We start from the raw sequence: 17,910 nt of genomic DNA, 5'->3' as shown, positions 1-17,910 counted from the left end.
TTTAAAGGATATTAATAGTTACAGACCCATCACAATAGGCCCAATTTTGCTGAGAATTTTTACTAAAATTATAGCAAATAGGTTAAGTAATAAATTTAAATAAACGGCAAGCAAGGTTTTTTTGGCAGGGGTCGCAGGTTGTGAAGAAAACTTCAAAATACTTGAGAACATTATCAATGGAGCTAAGGAAAAGAAAATTGACTTAGCTGTGGTATTTGTCGACCTGGCCAAAGCCTTGATACTTTTGGGCACAAATTGATAATTAACGCCCTTAAAAGAATTCAAATTCCTCCAGATTTTATTAAATTAATAAGTTTATACAATAATTTTACTAGAATTGAAGGTTTTAATTCCAAAAAATCTTTGATCAAAGTTTTAAAAGGAGTTAAACAGGATGACTCCTTGTCACGGATTCTTTTTAATAAAGTTACGGACTCCCTCATAAACACTATTGAAAATGGTTAAAAAGGAATATCTTTAGGTCAGGATAGGGAGAGTTATTATTGTGTAACCCTAGCGTTTGTGATGATACAGCATTTATCAGCCAATCCTACGAAGGAATGGCTTACAATTTAAAACTGACATAGATTTTGCAATAATACTGGCATGGAGGTTAACGTAAGAAAAACTAAAGGATTTTACTTTGCTTCTAAAAATAAAACATTTATTTATAATAATAGGGCCAACTGGAAATTTAGTGAGGGAGAGATACAGTTTATAGATCCTGGAAGTGCCGATAAATACCTAGGTGCAAAAATTGATCCGTGGATTGGGATAAGCCAATCGCATTGGGAAGACCTGCTCGGAGACTGGATCGATAATCTTAAAAGATCTCTTAATACCCGTACAGAAATTGGAACTCTTGAAAGTATATTTTATCCCTAGACTTTATTATTATTAATTTTATCAGAAGCATCACTAATTTATCTTAATAGACTTGATAATATAATTGAAAGTGCGGTTAAAGAATTATTACATCTCCCACAATCTATCGCAGATGGGTTTTTATATACTAGGACGCGAGGGAGGCCTTGCGCTGAATAAACTATCTACAGTTATTCCAATTGCCATTTTAAAGGAAATACGAAAAGTTATACAGATCATGCCTCATTTTCATTCGAGGGTTCTCGTATAAATGACAAAATTTAGTAAATTGAAACGTTAAAGGAAATCTGGAATCCAAATATAAATGGGCAATTGGAAGAAATGGTTCTTACTGATGAGGAGAACAATGGTATCGAAGAGTTTAGTAACAAGAACTATACCAACTGGAGGAATATAGAACATCAGAAATGGATGGCCTTGCCCTGTCAAGGGGGGGACACCCTTCACTTCAAGAACAATACCAGCTCCAATAATTGGTTGACAAAAATTCAGCATACGAAGACATCCAAAGTAATAAACTCTTTTTTATTACAAACACATTTATATCCTACAAGGGTGTCGTTAACCTATGGAGGGCCATTTGACATCAATTGTCACTATTGTAATGAGACCTCAGCCACAATCGCGCACATTTCAGGATAGTGTCCCTACGTAAAATGTGAGAATTAAGAGACAATAGAATAGCGCAAGAATTAACAAAGTTTGTTAAGATGAGAGAATGGGTAACATATATGGAACCACGCACGAAAGACAAAAATGGGAAATTATGGATCCCGGAATTAGTCTTTAAAAAGGAAAATCACATTTTGATGGTAGACGTAACAATCAGAATGAACATGTAACCTAACTCACATGAACAGGCTTGGGAGGAAAAGAAAGAAAAATATAAACATCTAGAGAGTGAAACTATTGCCCTCACGAAAGGAACAAGAGTATCCTTTTATGGATTCATGACGGGATCCCGAGGAAAATGGTTTGAGAAGAACAATGAACTAATGAAAGACCTTGGGGATCGAGAAATTTAAAACCTTTGTTCAAAACATCACGAATCTAGTTTTATCTTTAACGCTTGAGCTTTTAAGGATTTTTATTGACTCATAGGATTCTGTATTTGACAATTTAATAACATTAGAATATTTAAATGTTTAATTTTAGATTAATTTTAATTGGGGTCATAGGTTAAATTTTATTTAGTGTTTAACATTTTAATGTTTTAATAATAAAAGTAAATTATTTTAATTCACTAATTAAGGGTGGTGGGTAATACAGGTGTAATTTAATTAAAGTGCACTAAACACACAACAAATGATGAGCGGGAATATAACCGCACGGTTGAAAAGCCCAGCTCATTCCTCGCTTTCATCAGTGATTCTGGTTTACAATATTTTATCCCGTTCCCTTTAAGATCATCTGGCTGTGGTTAGCTCGATAGGGGTACACCTACATCAACAAGCGACGATAAAACTCGGAAAGGACACGATCCATTCACATGGTGAGTGTGAAATTAGCCGGGCTGGAAGGAGATTCCCAAACGAGAAACCAGATGATGAGGGGAATTGGAAGGTGACAGCATGGAACAGAACTGGACCCTGTGCAGCAAACATGGACAGTGGGGGATAGACAGGGACAGGGTCCATCCTGGAGCAGCAATGAACAGATTGAATCATTATTTAAGGGAAAGAAACACTCCAAATGATCAGACTGCCAACTGAGGCAACTGACCAGAGTCTGGCTCAACGGAGACTGTAAAGGGACTCCTGGGAAAGCATTAGGGATGGTGTTAGGATTCCCAATAATGACACACGACAGAATTAGACTAAAGGTGCCTGAGGCAGTAAACACAGGCATGATTCATGAGGATCTATGGATAGGAGATGACAACATCCTACACAGTACGCAGTAGAGAAGAACAGGAGGTTCATAGGCACCACTTTGGACAAAGAGCACCAAACTAATCCTGTGATAACAGGCCTGTACCCAATTTATTCAAATTCACACACGCTGCGTGGCTTCAAGACAAACATCATCTTGAATTGCCCCAGAAAGGTTCGCAATCTGGACACCAACATAACTGTGGGGGGGCCTACAGGGGAGGGGGGGATACTGCCCCAACCTCCCCTCGCCCTTATCACTATGGGACAGCCCAATGCAATGTCAGCACCACCACCACCCTCTGTATTAGGCCCCACATCCCTGCCAAACTCAGCTGATAAATAGACACAAAAGGGACAGGGTGGAATTCCATGGGAGTGAGAAACTCCAGCAAACGGTGGAGGAATACCCAGTGAAGTATAATCCCGGTCTCCTGCCCCTGCCAGAGGAGTCACAGCAGATTCAAGCCCGGTTGGACACAGCCCATAGAACCATCACCAAGGCGATACAGCAGGCCCATGATACCAATGAACAGGTAAAGGAGACTCGAGTAATGACTTGGTGGGAGGATTTCTGGGACTGGGGCTCCAACATACAAATCCATCCCTGTGTCTGCCTTCCTGACAGTGATAACCGTGTGTGTTACTGACTCTGGTGAGCCCAGTGTACATCACCAGTCCTCACTGTTACATTTACCCAGTGGAAGAACAAACTGTCAAACTGAATTTGGAGACCTCTGTCCACTTCCGGTCTCCCCCAGCCTATTGAAACCTTGTCGATATTTGATTAAACCCAATTAAAATCAGTCTTCGTTACCATTGTGCATACAATGTTCTGTAATATTTGTTTTCTTAGCGAATTTTGAGATTTAAAACATTTGCTCGATATTCCCATTTTCCATTTTCCAATGTATAAAGTATTCCCCGGTTTTATAACGTTTCTTCACTTTCAAGTTCCCAGTTCTGAAATTTTTTGTTAGAAATTGGTTTGATTTTAGAACTTGTTTGGCTTTGCCATTTCATTTGTTGTTTGATCAGGCGAGTGAATCTTAGCCACCCTTGTGCACGAATACGGTTTGAATTTCTTTTATTGTTAATGACTTTATGAATTTATGTGGCCATTGTAGTTTCCTCTTGTTTTGTATTTGCTCATGTTTCTGATACCTTATTTATTCCAGTTTCTGATCTGAGTTCCATGTACCTTTCTCATGCCATCTGTAACACTCCAGTTGGTTATGTATATATTGTGCTTTATTAGAGTCTGAATGGTTGTAGACCCACCGGACAGAGATTGGTCTTCTATTTTGTGATCCATCATACCTTCGTTCAGGATCAAGAGGAGGGACTGTGGTGGGAGAGTCTGTCCAAAATCATTGATTTCTGATGAACTTCAACATTTTTTTTTTCCATTTGAAGCATCGATGAGAATTATTTTATTGCCTTCGGGCAGCAGGCTTGGTGATAAACTCGGTGAAGAGTGAATTCACAAAAGCACAAGTCACATTCCTGGGCCATGTGATCGAACACACACATCGCCCATGGGATGTGAAAACAAAGGTTTTTGGGGAGCTTTAAATTCCAAAGAGAGAAGTACCATGATTCCTGCGACTGTCTGATTGTTAAAATACCGTACAACCTTCTGATGACAATGTGGCTGCTTCATTGACGGACTTGAAGTGCATAAACTTTCAGTGGATGAAGACAGACAGGCAGAAGGTATTTGACATCCTGAAAGCTGTGCTCACCACTGCCTCAGTGTCAGGCACAAAGTCATTCAAGGTGGCTATCAATGAGAGTGATGTGGGTGTCGGTGCTGTCTTCTTGCAAGACGACAATAAGATAGATTTATGGAAAAAATGCAATCAAATTGAATTATCAAAATAAATATTCCACGATTGAGGAGACCTTGAGCTTAGAGTTGGTGTTGCAACATTTCAACATTTTCATTGTCAGTAAGGTGTTAGAGATAATTGTATACACACTGATCATAATTTATCCCGAAAACTTTCAAGGGTTAAGGGCAAAAATTCCAGATTGTTTAAATGGAGCTTATTATTGCAGCCAGTTTGAAGATTATACACATGGCAGGACAAGAGAACATAAATACTGATGTATTGCTGCAGCTTTGAGAGAGATGGAGGTGTTCAGTACCAGGAGAAAACTGACAAAATGGTCTGTAATGGTGAATGTCCGCACAGTTGTAGTCAGGGTGTATTTATTGTGGTCTACTAACAGCCTAAAGCTGAAGGCTTTCAACAAATGAAGCCATCTTTGTGAATGGATGAGGTTTTTTTGTTTAAAAAGTGGTGAGGTGTGACAATAAATAACTTGAGGTCTAGGTTGGTTTTACAAAGTTTGGAACAATAGAAGCAGCCTGAATGGGTGGGGTCAAGCTCCCCCACAGCCAGGATTGTTAAGTTCAGTTCCTCCGTCGCAGTTGTTGTTGGGGTCTTGAAGCTGAGCTTGGAAGCTGCAGTTCATCTTTCCATCGCCCAATGCTTTTTTTTTCCTCCTGGACTGGGAGCATTGTACATGAGATCATCTCTTTTACTGAATTTGCCTGTCACAAGTATGTGATGTTACTATATTGGAACAGTTACAGTTTATTAATTAAAATTATAGTGTTAAGTTTTGCAATGGAATTATGTACTCCACTTTCTGGTTTCTTTTGTTACATTTGAACAATGGAGAATGAATAAAGTTTGTTTTGCTTCAAGTCTGGCAGGTTGGCCATTTGGGGGCTAGTGTATCTTCACAATGTATGTTCGAGGGGTTTGGTCTGGTTCCTAACAGCGGTGTAAGAACTGTATGACTCAACTGCCTTTGCAAAAGGATGTGTTTATGGGATGCTGCCATTGCAGCCGCCTTTAACTGCTCAAGTGAAATAAAACAGACAGGCAGGAGGCTGGAAGAACACATCGAGCCAGGTAGTGTCTGGGGGAGTCTAAGTTTCAGGGGGTAACCCTTCTTGGGAGAGAACTTCTTCAAAGTGGGCATACTTTGAAGAGACTTCACAGTGGAACAAACTTGGTTAGACACTAAAAAGACTGCAGATACTGGAAATAAAACCCGTCAGGAAGGGAGGCTGGAAATATGGGCACAGCAACTGGAATAAACAGGGCATCAAAACTGGCCAAAATACAAAGCATGCTGGGAATACGTGAACCAAGACAAAAGACAATTCAGCCTCAGAAAAGTCATTACAAGATCTCAGCCCAGACAATTGCCAACTAGAGGCATCAGAACACATGAGGATGTGTGAAAGGGCAATTCAGCCCTTCCTGATGAACAAACACTCGACAGACCAGCTACCAGTATCTGGGAAGGAGCTTCAGTTTCTAAAGAATAAGATCGTTCAAAATAAATACTTAACAGTCTGAAGGTGAACTCTAAACCTTTGTTCAAATAAAGTTGTGACCTGGTTCCCTGTCTGTAGACTGGTGCAGTGTAGCCCCTTCCGAGCACACCCCATGGTGCCTGGGGAAGTTAATACTGTGTACATTGGTTAAGGTGTCCACAGGGTCTTTGAGACCTCCCCCCGTTCCAGATAACATTTTGGCTTCAGTACAACGTGACCCTTTACGTCCTTTTAACCTGAACTGCCTTCCTTGCCGGTATCTTGCACGTTCAGCCTGAGCTGGTCTTGAAGAGAGCAGCTGCCCCACGTGAAGGCCAGGGTATAAACTGAACATGAGAAACACTGGCACTGACCACCCATGGAGCCTTAAACTGGGACAGGCAAAGCACGGGCCGGGGGACTTCACCGGATCCTCATTTTCCTTTTAACCGGATTGATTAAAGGACGACATAAATCTGTTAAAATGACAAGGGATCCCAATGGCACAAACAGCAGGACACCCTGAAGCAATATCTGTGTGAAATGGCCCAAAGGGGCAGCATGTGCCAGGGAGTCAGCCTGGCGTTGGGGTGAAGGTTCCCTGGTCCAGGAGCTGTGGGGAGAAGCCCATTGGGAAGTGGGGAAAAAAGCTATAAAGCTTATCCCAGTGATTGCTGCTGCCTGCAGCTGGGACAGACTCCCCAGGGGAAGGCAGCATGGGATCCAGGCATTCCTGAAATCAACTCCACTCTAGAACAGAGCAGAATGACAGGCTCAAGCTCTTCAACAAAGCAACAAGACTGAAAGTGACAGGAAAGCTTGATCCATGTGGAACAGTTCCAGCCACCATTTGGAAATGTTTATTCTAGTGAGGGGAGGGTCACTGGGGACCAGGAGACAGCCTTACTCTACATTGACAGATTGAAACAACATTACAGTCAGCTCCAAGGGACTGTACCGGTCTCCTCCAGGTCTGTAACATGGAGCGATACACATCTGACCCGAACACGGAACAAAGTCCCAGGAACAAATCCAGGCCCCAGGAGAAACCAGTCTCAGCCCAGAACGGGCTAAACGGGCACCTTTGGGGTTCTACCTCCCCATGGAGATAAGTGAGAGGTTCAACACTGACCCAGCCTCACCTGATCCACCTCTGCCCCACAGACAGGGAGCCCCAACATCTTTCCCCAGGGTGACTATGCCCCCAGCACCCACCCCCTGACCCATGTACCCAGAAGGAAAGACCCATGTCTGTTATTTGATGAAAACAGGTCTCCAGGCCGTCACACACTGATTGGACACTGAGGGTCACATGCCTCAGGCCAGCAGGCCACTCAGACCCACCCTGAGAACCAGCAAATCAGGAGGGACACCCTTGACACCAGGAACGGAGGTCCTCCTGCCATCAGGCAAGATGAGGCAGACCCATCGAGGCCCTAGACAAATGCAGCCAACCAGGCGAACACTCCAGCAGCTTTGCCTGGAGAATCTGTCCAATATGTCTGTGATTTCAGGGATATGACCCACACCACACTAACCCACAAAGGCAGAAGCTGGGTCCACAGCTTTGTCTCCCATTACCTCAGAGAGGGGGAGGGAGGGGTCTGTGGAATTATGGGTCATCCACAAATTGATCGCTGTAGGAGGGAGGGACTTGACAACCGCCATCCAGGAAAGTAAGTGTAAGTGTGGTCCAGGCTTCCTACCGCTCACCCCTCCAACTGGCAGGAATGGGAGAAGGGGCAGGAATATACCACAAAGCCCCTGATATAGACCTCACCTGCCTCCACCCACCCCCTTCCTCTGGACCTACCCCATGCTGTTGAATTGGAGACTTTGCCCACGACTGTAGGGCACTCCAAACCCAGTCATGGTCACAAGGAAGTTGGCAGCACCCCTCTGAACCCAGGGCTCCCCCCTGGAAAGAGCTGTGTGGGTGACAGTCACAGTGACTGCCCACCCCCCACCCCGTGTAGTGATTGGGACCAGGTGAATCTGGTGGACTCCTGGCTGACCAGGATTACCCGGGGATTGAGAATCTCCTCAGTTCAGGAACCTGACTCGGAGCTGGCTGGTCACAGCCAGTGTACTCTGTCCAAGTAAATCAAGGGGGACATGGTGACAGGGTCTGGGGGCTCAGGTCCCAGATTGGGATGGAGTTGGATCGATTCAACCAGACTTGGGGATTACTGACTGAGACCTTAAAATAAATCTTCGGTGGAAAGAAACGGTTAGTTTTGGTTACTTGTGGTTGGTCAAATCAAAAGCTGGGGAAAATGGCTTTTAACATTGCAAAAACGTTCTGGGTTTGAACAGACTTCCCAAATTTGCCGAGGAAGTTTAGAAAGATGGAAATAAAGAGAAACTTTCAGGATTAGCAGACAGGCTATTATTTCCAAATTACCAAAATTCAACAATAAAGACGTCAAAGCCTTTTTGAATTATTTTGAATAACCGGTGAGGCAGATGACTGGGCCAGAGACTGTGGGGGTAATGGTCGTTCCCCCCCAATGGTAGTTGGTAGGTGGGGCGAGTGAGGTGTTTGCAGTGCTGTCAGGTGGGGGTGTGAAGAGATTGTGAAGATGGTAAACAGGCTCTCGAGTGGCTACAAATGGATTTCAGAAACAGAGGCAGCAGGTCAGCAACAAAGGAACCAGGTCAGATATGTATCCGGTTTGAAAGAACTAAACATAACAATGTCCATAGGTAGGGGAGGGCATTAAAGATAGAAAAGAGACACAGGGATCGGAGAGAAATTATTCTGGAATTTAAAAACTCACTTCCAGAGACGGTAAGAACTCTGAGGATCAGAAAATTCAAACATCGGCGCAGTCATTTCTGTGGCCATGGGAGATCCTGCTGTCGAAGACTGGGCCCAGCATGCACAAAGAATGCAATATTTTTTCTGGGCAACTGACACTGGGGCAGGTGAAAAGCAATGAGCAATCCTTCGGAATGCTTGCAGACCCACAGCATTTTCAGTCACAAGGGGTTTAAATGTTCCCAGAGTCACCAGATACCAGAACCTTCCGAGAATTACAGTTGCTTAAGGAATATTACGACCACAAACCATCTCTACTCCTAAGATGCCATTGGTTTTCTTCAGCTGTTGGAGGACCGGGGAATCAGTCGAGATCTTTGACGAGGTTGAGACGACTGGCAGAGGCATGTGGTTTTGGGTTAATACTGAAGGAGATGCTGAGAGACCGATCTGAGGCATGGGAGACAAGGGGGTGGAGCCAGCTTTCCCACTGTTAGTCAGTACGTGGGGATGTGGGATTAATGACATAACCACACAGAAGGATCTACCGGCTGAAGCCCAACTGGACTTCAAACAGCTACTACACCTGGCTTTGTCATTAGAAACTGCAGTAAGTGCATCATGGGAGCTGTCGGGCCATCCCAATGGAAGGGGACACTCACCTGTCAGACTGAGCTTGGGCAGCACCATTTGAGTGTAGTCAATCCGCCTCAAGCTGGGCATGTCCTGAACAGAGGGCCCGAAGGCCAGACCTCAGCAGGACCTCACAAAAAAGCCCAGCCTCGGCCAAATGGCTGAAGAGTCCTTCAGGATCTGGCTCAGACAGCCATTGTAGTTGCTGCTGGTGTGTGGACTCAAGACAGCAAAGGGTCCCACAAGGTCTGACCTGAGTAACAAACTTGTAGGCTGGTACCCAGGAGAGTGCCCACCTTGCAAAGCCCCCTCCACGTGGGTTGGGATAATTCAATGGCTAAGCAACATCCAAATCAGATGGCATTAAAAACACTGTTTGGGTAAATGGTCTCCCAGTTCCCATGGAAGGGTCCGTTCTGGTATAAAACATCCTGGACACCCTTGCGGTCACTCCTGACAATATCCGACTGTGGGCACAAAGATCCTGTCCTGGTGAAACAAACAGCTGGTGGGAATGGGGGAAGGAGAAGGGCCATCACAACCAGGATTGAAACCTTTCCGATCCCAGCAAGACCAGATCACCGTCGAGGACGGCAGATTACTATGTGGAGCAAGTGGGATTGTCCGAGTAAAGGTCATCACCAGATACTGACTGAACCCCACCAGGGTCATCCAGGGGTTTCCAAGATGAAGATACAAACAAGGAATTATGTCTGGTGGCCGGGATTGGATGCTAACAGCTGCATTGGTGGGCAGTGCCCAGAGTGCCAAGGATAAAAATTACCACCAGCTGAGCTCCCACATTTGTGGGAATGGCTCGGTTACACATCGACTATGCAGGTCCTTCCATGAGCACAATGGGCGTTGACAATGACCAGGAACTAAGTAGTTGGACGCGCTGAATGTTTATTCAGCGAACTCCGTGATGAGAATGATGGAGAAGCTGTAAGCATTGCTCACGATACAGAGAGTCCGGGAAGTATCAGTCATAGACCATGGAGCATCATTGACATCAGGAAATTCTCACATTATGGGAAAATGCCATTTTCCTCATAAGGACAGCTCCATGGCAACCATCGTCCAATGATCTGGTGGAAAGACTGTTCCAAATCTTGAAGGCAGGCTTAAAGCAGCAGCCTACTGCGTCACGTGATACCAAACAGTCCTGGTTCCTGATCGATTCTGGGCCCAGCCCAGACACAACAACAGGATAGTTCCAGCAGAGTTGGTGATGGGGAGCAGACACTGCACCAGGTTAAACCTGATATTTCCCCAAACTGGGGGAGGGTTGTTGGGGTGAAACAGCAGCAGGATCACCAATGCCAGCCACATGCCTCCTCGAAGCGAGGGAGACCATTTCATTGAGGGGATGATGTTTGGTGTCAGAACCATGGAAACGGCTCTGTACGGGTACGAGGTGAGGTCGACGTGAGGTCAGGTCCCGTGACTTACAAAGTTTGGGGAAAGTGAGGCAGTCCTGAACCAACACGTGGGTCACCTGAAAGCTGTTCCCTCACAAACAGGGCAGGAGCAAAACATACTAGGCCCCTGTCAACAACCAGAAGGCCTGTCAGAAACCATGGGCTCTCCCCTCTGGCTGGTGTCGAGGAAACCTCAGGGGCCAAGATGGATGCAGCCTCGATACCATTACCGCTGGAAGGAGGAGGAACCTCTCGAGATGCTCCAGATACAAGGAGAGGAACTACAGTCCGGTACGGGCCGTGTCAGAGTCTGCATCAGAGGGACCGGAGCTGGGGTGGACACGTCACAGGAAAAAGGTACAAGAGGAGCTGACCCAGTCCCCTGGGGAGGGTGAGGTGCTTTATGTCCTACAAGGTCCTTGATTGGGGTCTTCAAGCCCAGGCCAATCAGGAGGCCCTGGTTAACAAAAATAACTAGGAGATAAATAAGCACTACCGCGGTTAGGCAGTAGTGTGGGGGATGAAAAAAAAAACAAAAAAAAAGGGGAAAAAAAAAAAAAAAAAAAAAACAACTAGGAGATGAGGGCGGTGCTTGTCACTGGCCACTCGGGTGTCTTTCCTATCTTCCTGGTGGTGGAAATTGAATAAAGATTCGTGCACTTTGTGTCTTTTCACTGTGTCTCACACCTGCACACACACACCATGGGTGCTGGGGAATAAAAATAAGCACTACCGCACTTAGGCGGTAGTGTGGGGGTTAAAAATAAAAAAATAAAAAAAAAAATAAAAAAAAAAAAAATAACCAGAAGAGTTTCCCGGGTGTCCTTGGAGAAGGAGCACGCGGGTGTCCACTGACACCCTGGAGTTGTGACTGGCCACTTGTGTGTTTCCTTCCCTGCTGGAGAGATTGGACCATCTTGTGACTGTGCAAGGACTGTTCCTGTTGCTGCTTGGGGCCTGCCTCCCTGCTGCTGCCTGGGGCTTGCCTTGGGGCCCCTCCCCAGGACTTCCACCACCACTACCACTGCTGCTAGAAAAAAAAAAGAAAAAATAACTAGGAGATGAGGGCGGTGCTTGTCACTGGCCACTCGGGTGTTTTTCCTATCTTCCTGGTGGTGGAAATTGAATAAAGATTCGTATACTTTGTGTCCTTCACTGTGTTTTACACCTGCGCACACACCATGGGTGCTGGGGAATAAAAACAAGTGTGGGGGTAAAAAAAAAAGGGAAAAAAAAAAGAAAAAAAAAAAAGAACTGGCGTCCGGTCTCCCTCCTCAGCACAGATTACAAAATCTTCGCCAGGATGTTGTCATCTCGCCTGGCTTCCGTGCTGGCCCACATGATTCACCCGGACCAGTCCTACACGGTCCCGGGCCGGAGGATACACGACAACGTCCACCTGGTCCGGGACCTGATCCATTTCTGTCGACGGGCTGGTCTGCCGAGCGCCTTCCTGTCTCTCGACCAGGAGAAGGCGTTCGACAGGGTCGATCACGAGTACCTGCTCGGGACTCTGCGGGCGTTCGGGTTCGGGACGCGGTTCGTCGCCCGGATCCGACTTTTGTACGCCGCCGCAGAGTGTCTGGTTAAAGTTAACGGGTCCCTGACGGCGCACCTTCGCTTCGGGAGAGGAGTGCGTCAAGGCTGCCCCCTGTCCGGCCAGCTGTATTCCCTGTGCGTGGAGCCTTTCCTGCGCCTCTTGCGGAGGAGGTTGTCGGGGCTGGTTCTGCGCGGCGCGGGCACGGGGGTGGTCCTCTCGGCCTACGCCGACGACGTGCTCCTCACTTTCACCGACCCGGCTGACCTGGGGAGGATGCGCGAGTGCCAGGCCGTGTACTCGGCGGCGTCTTCCGCCAGGATCAACTGGGCCAAGTGTTCCGGACTACTGGTCGGCCCGTGGCGGGTGGACTCTCTGCCGGAGGAGTTACGGGGGTTCAGCTGGAGTACCACCCATCTCCTCTACCTGGGGGTCTACCTCAGCCCGGCTGAGGAATCCTGGCCGGCCAACTGGCAGGAGCTGGAGGCCAAAGTCTCGGCTCGCCTAGGCCGCTGGACAGGACTGCTCCGAGTGCTATCTTACAGGAGTCGAGTGCTGGTCATAAACCAGCTGGTGGCCGCCATGCTGTGGTACCGGCTGGTCACTTTGGTCCCTCCTCCTGGCTTTGTCGCTGACATCCAGAGAACGTTGGTCGACTTCTTCTGGGACAAAAAGATGCACTGGGTCGCCGCGCAGGTCCTGAGTCTCCCTATCGAGGAGGGCGGTCAGTCGCTGGTGTGCGTCCGCACCCAGGTCGCGACGTTCCGCCTTCAGACCTTGCGGCGATACCTTTACGTCGAGCCTCCTCCTAGGTGGTGCGCCCTGGCGACGTATTTTTTCCGCCAGGTGCGTAACCTCAACTACGACACGCAGCTCCTGTTCGTCGACCGTGACGGTTTGGAGGTCGCCCTCAAGGCGCTGCCTGTCTTTTACCAGGACCTGATCACTGTCTGGAACATGGTCGAATCGCGTCGCGCCTACCCTCCGGCTGGAGTAGCGGCTGTCGTCAGGGAGCCGTTGCTCAGGAATCCGCACCTCCGTACTCGCGGGTTCGAGTGGCTGTCGGAGGGGAGGGCCGTGGCGGCGAGGGCAACCAGGGTCGGGGACGTGCTGGGTGCCGGGGGCCTGGGCTGGACGCTGCCGCAGGACATAGCGAGCAGGGCAGCGGTAGACGTCCGGTACGTGGCCACCGCCATCCGACGCCTTAAAACGGCGGTGCTCGGACCCGACGTAGTGCACCGGTTGGAGGACGCTCAGGTGTGCGGTGGGATCCCGTCCGCGCTCACCCCGGCCCGGACGGAATTTCACATTGGCCCCAAGGTCCCGTACTTCCCGCGGGAGCCTGTGCCCCACAACCTGAGCCGCCTCCGGAATTTTAATTTTGTCCCCTTAAGGGATATAAAAAGGAAGGCCCTGTATCGACTGCTGCTGCACACCGTCCACCTCTTCTCCCTCATCCACCGTCCGGACACGCCTTGGCGTGCCCATTTGCCACCGGGCGGTGGGGATCCCCAGTGGAGGGCTCTCTACGCGGGAGTCCTCCCCCTTTCTCTCGGGGATCTGGGGTGGAGGGTGCTGCACGCAGCAGTCCCCTGCAACCGCAGATTGCGGTGGTTCACGGACTCCCAGCCCAACTGCTTGTTCTGTGGCGCTGTGGAGTCCGTGGACCATGTATATATTGGGTGTGGGCGTCTGCACTCCCTTTTTGATTTTCTTAAAAACCTTCTCCTCTGTTTCTGGCTGCACTTCAGTCCCACGCTCCTGATCTTCGGGCACCCGGTACGGAGGAGGGAGGGCAGGTCCGAGGACCTCCTCGTGGGTCTGCTCCTGGGCCTGGCCAAACTGGCCATCAACAGGTCCAGGCAGCGGGCCGTGGAGGGGGTCGTTAGGGCCGACTGCCTGCCCCTCTTCCGGGGTTACGTTAGGGCCCGGGTGTCCTTGGAGAAGGAGCACGCGGTGTCCACCGACACCCTGGAGTCGTTCAGGGAGAGGTGGGCGCCGCAGGCAGTGGAGTGCATCATTTCCCCCTCCGTTTTGATTTAATCCCTGCACTGTTTGACTCCACATTACCCTGTGTTGAGAAGATCTCTGCTTGGTTACTGTGATTTTTGGGGTAAGCCCGATTCATGAACTGGCTGGTTTACAAAGCCAGTTTTGTAAACTCTGTTTTTAAAAATCGAGGACTGATTTCTAAACTGCCTGATCCACACAGCCAGTGTTTCAGGTGTAACTCAGGCCTCATTAGGGGATTGTTGTGGCACTGGCTGGTTACAGCCTGTCTTACTCTGTCCTTTTCTCAAAGTAAAAGAGAAAAATGTGATTGTGTGGCAGGGCTTAGCCCTTGCCCTCTAGTTTTCTTGGTTTTTTTGTTTGTTTTTCACTTTTCTTTTTGGTGTTTGGACTGAGCCCTTGTGAGAAAATACATCTGAGCAGAGGAGCTGTTCCTGTGGGGAGGCCTAGCCCTGGGACTGGGCCTCAAGACTGAACACGTGTGTGTGTTGGGAGGTGAGTACTTGCTGTATCCTGGAGTTTGGGGGAAGACCTTTCCTTCAGGAGTGGACCACACCCTGTGAGTTAACTGCACCTTTACAGTATATTATGTTCCTGTAAGTGGGCCCAGTTCTCCAAGGCTGGGCCAGGACTCCATGGAGACTGAACACCTGTGTGCTGTGGGATGTGCATTTGCTGCCTTCAGGAGTGGACCCCATTTCTGACAAGGTATTCTATACTGGAACAGTCTCCGATCCTAGGAATGGACTCTGTACCAGGAAGGACTCCTGTTTGGTGGTTGATAATTGACTCATGTTGCCTGTTGTGTTTAGCACCTGCACTGTCTTGTGTCCATGAGTCTAGTCGGCCTCATTGAGAGCCGGAAGGTTCATAGGTCACCCCGAGAGCTGGAGGGTGGGTAGGCTGTTGTGTGAACCTGAAAGTTCACAGAAAAATAACCCAGGGGGAAAAAATAACCAAGGGACTGACCTGCACAGAATGTGCGCGCTGGGGAAAATAAACACTACCGCAGTTAAACAGGAGGGTCAGAGGTTCTGTTCTCTGAGCTGGCTCTGAGGAAGCTGGACCAGTGTGTGAGAGAGAAGGGAAGGACTCTGCTCTTTCAAGAGAAGAGGAGACTGATTTTTGTTGTTGGCTCCTTTGCAGTAAGGAGGAGTTTATTTTGTGGGTGGGTGGTTGTTTTCTGGCTTTTTCTCTTTTTTTGCTTATTTGAAGCAGTACTCAGCTGCACAGGCAGCTATTACTATCATTGCTGCTACTAGTTTGGGCCTGCTCCCACTAATGGGGCCTGGACCTTGCCTGGGCCTCACCCACGCCCAGGCCTGCATCTACTGCATTTCATTGGGGCCCCTTTCTGCTGCTGCTGGCTGGGTCCCACCTGCACCCAGGCCTACTTCTGCTGCTGGCTGGGATCTATCTGTTCCTGAGACTGCTGCTGATACCTGGGCCACAGACACACCCAGGCCTACCTACATTGTTGCTGCCTCGCCCCAAATCCTCTGCTGTCACTAGGGCCCACTGGGACTCTGGACTGCCTGTACGACTGCCTCAGCCTCCTAGTCTCAAGATTACCATTGCCTGAGGCTCACACAGAGGAAGAAAACCTAGGATCACACAGCAAAACTCATGGAGAGACCAAGCACAGCAGGCCCCAGCCGTACCTACACCAGGATAGCCGCTGCCTTAGACCAGCCCCAGCTACAACCCCGACCACCTTCAGCACCTCACCAAACGCCCCGTTGTCAAGGCCTACCCACCACCTGGACATGACGATTGAGGCCTGCAGTAAGGCCATGGTTAGTGTGAGTCGGCCCACTGGCCATAGTTGCTGTAGCCAGGATGTACGGGAAGGCAGTATTCTTCCTAAAGAAAGAGTGGGTGGCCCACCTGGCTATGGAGAGGGGGCTCACTGTGGGCAGGACACAGCTGCCCATCGACCCTCTGGGCTGTAACCTCCGAAGGGTCATGATTTCCAACTTCCTGCTCTTCATTCCCAGTGAGCAGCTTCTTCCCCACCTCACCACCTTGGGGGAGATGCGGTCAGGTGTCCAACCGCTCCTGCTCTGTCTCAAAGACCCTGCCCTCCAGCACACTTACTCCTTCCGACACCAGGTGTTCATTTGCCTGGCCCGGGAGGAGGTCAGAGAGGGCTCGTTTACCCTCCTCCATGAGGGTGCAGCCTACTGTGTCTTGTGGACAGCAGATGGCATGCGGAGCCACTTGTGCCATGAGGTAGGGCACAAAACTGCCCCACCCAGAAGGCTGCCCAGCCCACACCAACGGCTAGGGGTGGCACTGCCGCCCCCACTCCCTCTCCCCCAAAGTCAACACCACAAGCCCCAGCAGTGGGAACTAAGCCAGAGGCTTTCAATCCCTCAGCCTCGAGCGGGGAGAGGGGGGTGGGGGTGAGTGAGTGTCCGGTTGGACAGAAGATGCTAAAGACGACCCAACGTGCCAGGCCCACACACGGAGACCACCCTGTCACCTTCCCCCAAAACAGACCCTTGATCTGTCCCACCCTGGCACGACAATGCTCCTGTGGCTGTGCCAGTGTCACCCTAGCACAGGAACCCTGACCCCCACCCGGCCCCAAAAAATCAGTGCCTGATCCCTGACCCCAGGCCCAACCCCTACCACGTTACAGAATCGCCTGGTCATGGGCCTGGGTGGGGGGTTGGGGAAGAGAAGATGGGATGGGCGGAGGGAGGAGGTCCCTGAGCCCAGTCCCTGCCAGGGAGTGGAGTGCATTGTTCTGTGGAGTCTGTGGACTGTGTATATATTGGGAGTGGAGTGTATTATTTCACCCTCCAACTGTATTGTGATTTAATCCCTGCCCTCCCCTTACTGTTTGGTCACCCAGCTTTGCCCTTTGATGTGAAGGGCACTGCTCGTCACTGGCCACACGGGTGTTTCCTTTCTTCCTGCTGGTGGTGGAATATAAATTAAATGTACACACTTGTTGATCTTCATTGTGTCTGACACCTGCACACAGATGACAAGAAAAATGAGTCAGCCACATTGCTCTGGATCTGGAGTCACATGTCAGACAGAAACGCTGGAGATCACAGGGGGGTCAGGCAGCATCCATGGAGAGACAGTAAGCTCACAGTTCGAGTCTGGATGGCTCTTCATCAGAGCTGAAGTGAAGTGTGGAGGGGACAGTCATGATGCTGCAGTTTGGGGGAGGGGGGGGGGTGGGGGGGTATGCCAGGAGTGGGGGTAATGGGTATAAGGTGCTGCTGGGGAAAAGATGTTGATCGTTCAGCTTCTGTGATCGGAAAGTGAGACCGACAGATCAATGGTGTGTGTCTTCTGCCAGCCTGGAAAGGACAGTAAGTGGGATGGGGGAGGGGAGGAGATGATCAGCGAGAGGCAAGGTAAGGTTCACAATTTTTAACAAAGGTGTTGAACTTCATATGAAGACCAGAAGATGAATGAGATAACCCCAGGAACTG

General features: G+C 49.0%; 1 protein-coding gene across 1 annotated transcript in view; it reads left to right on the top strand.

The window, feature by feature from the left end:
* LOC140465568 (probable G-protein coupled receptor 139) overlaps positions 1 to 15,967 on the top strand; it is a 41,745-nt gene extending 25,778 nt beyond the window's left edge. Inside the window, exon 3 of the mRNA XM_072561110.1 lies at positions 15,671 to 15,967. Coding sequence (XP_072417211.1) covers positions 15,671 to 15,967 — 297 coding nt within the window. The remainder of the gene's footprint in view (positions 1 to 15,670) is intronic.
* Positions 15,968 to 17,910: the final 1,943 nt, after the last annotated feature.

This window comes from Chiloscyllium punctatum, chromosome 42, assembly GCF_047496795.1.
Source record: "Chiloscyllium punctatum isolate Juve2018m chromosome 42, sChiPun1.3, whole genome shotgun sequence".
NCBI lineage: Eukaryota > Metazoa > Chordata > Chondrichthyes > Orectolobiformes > Hemiscylliidae > Chiloscyllium > Chiloscyllium punctatum.
Note: the sequence above shows the minus strand (reverse complement) of the source record. Positions and strands in the feature narration are given on the sequence as shown.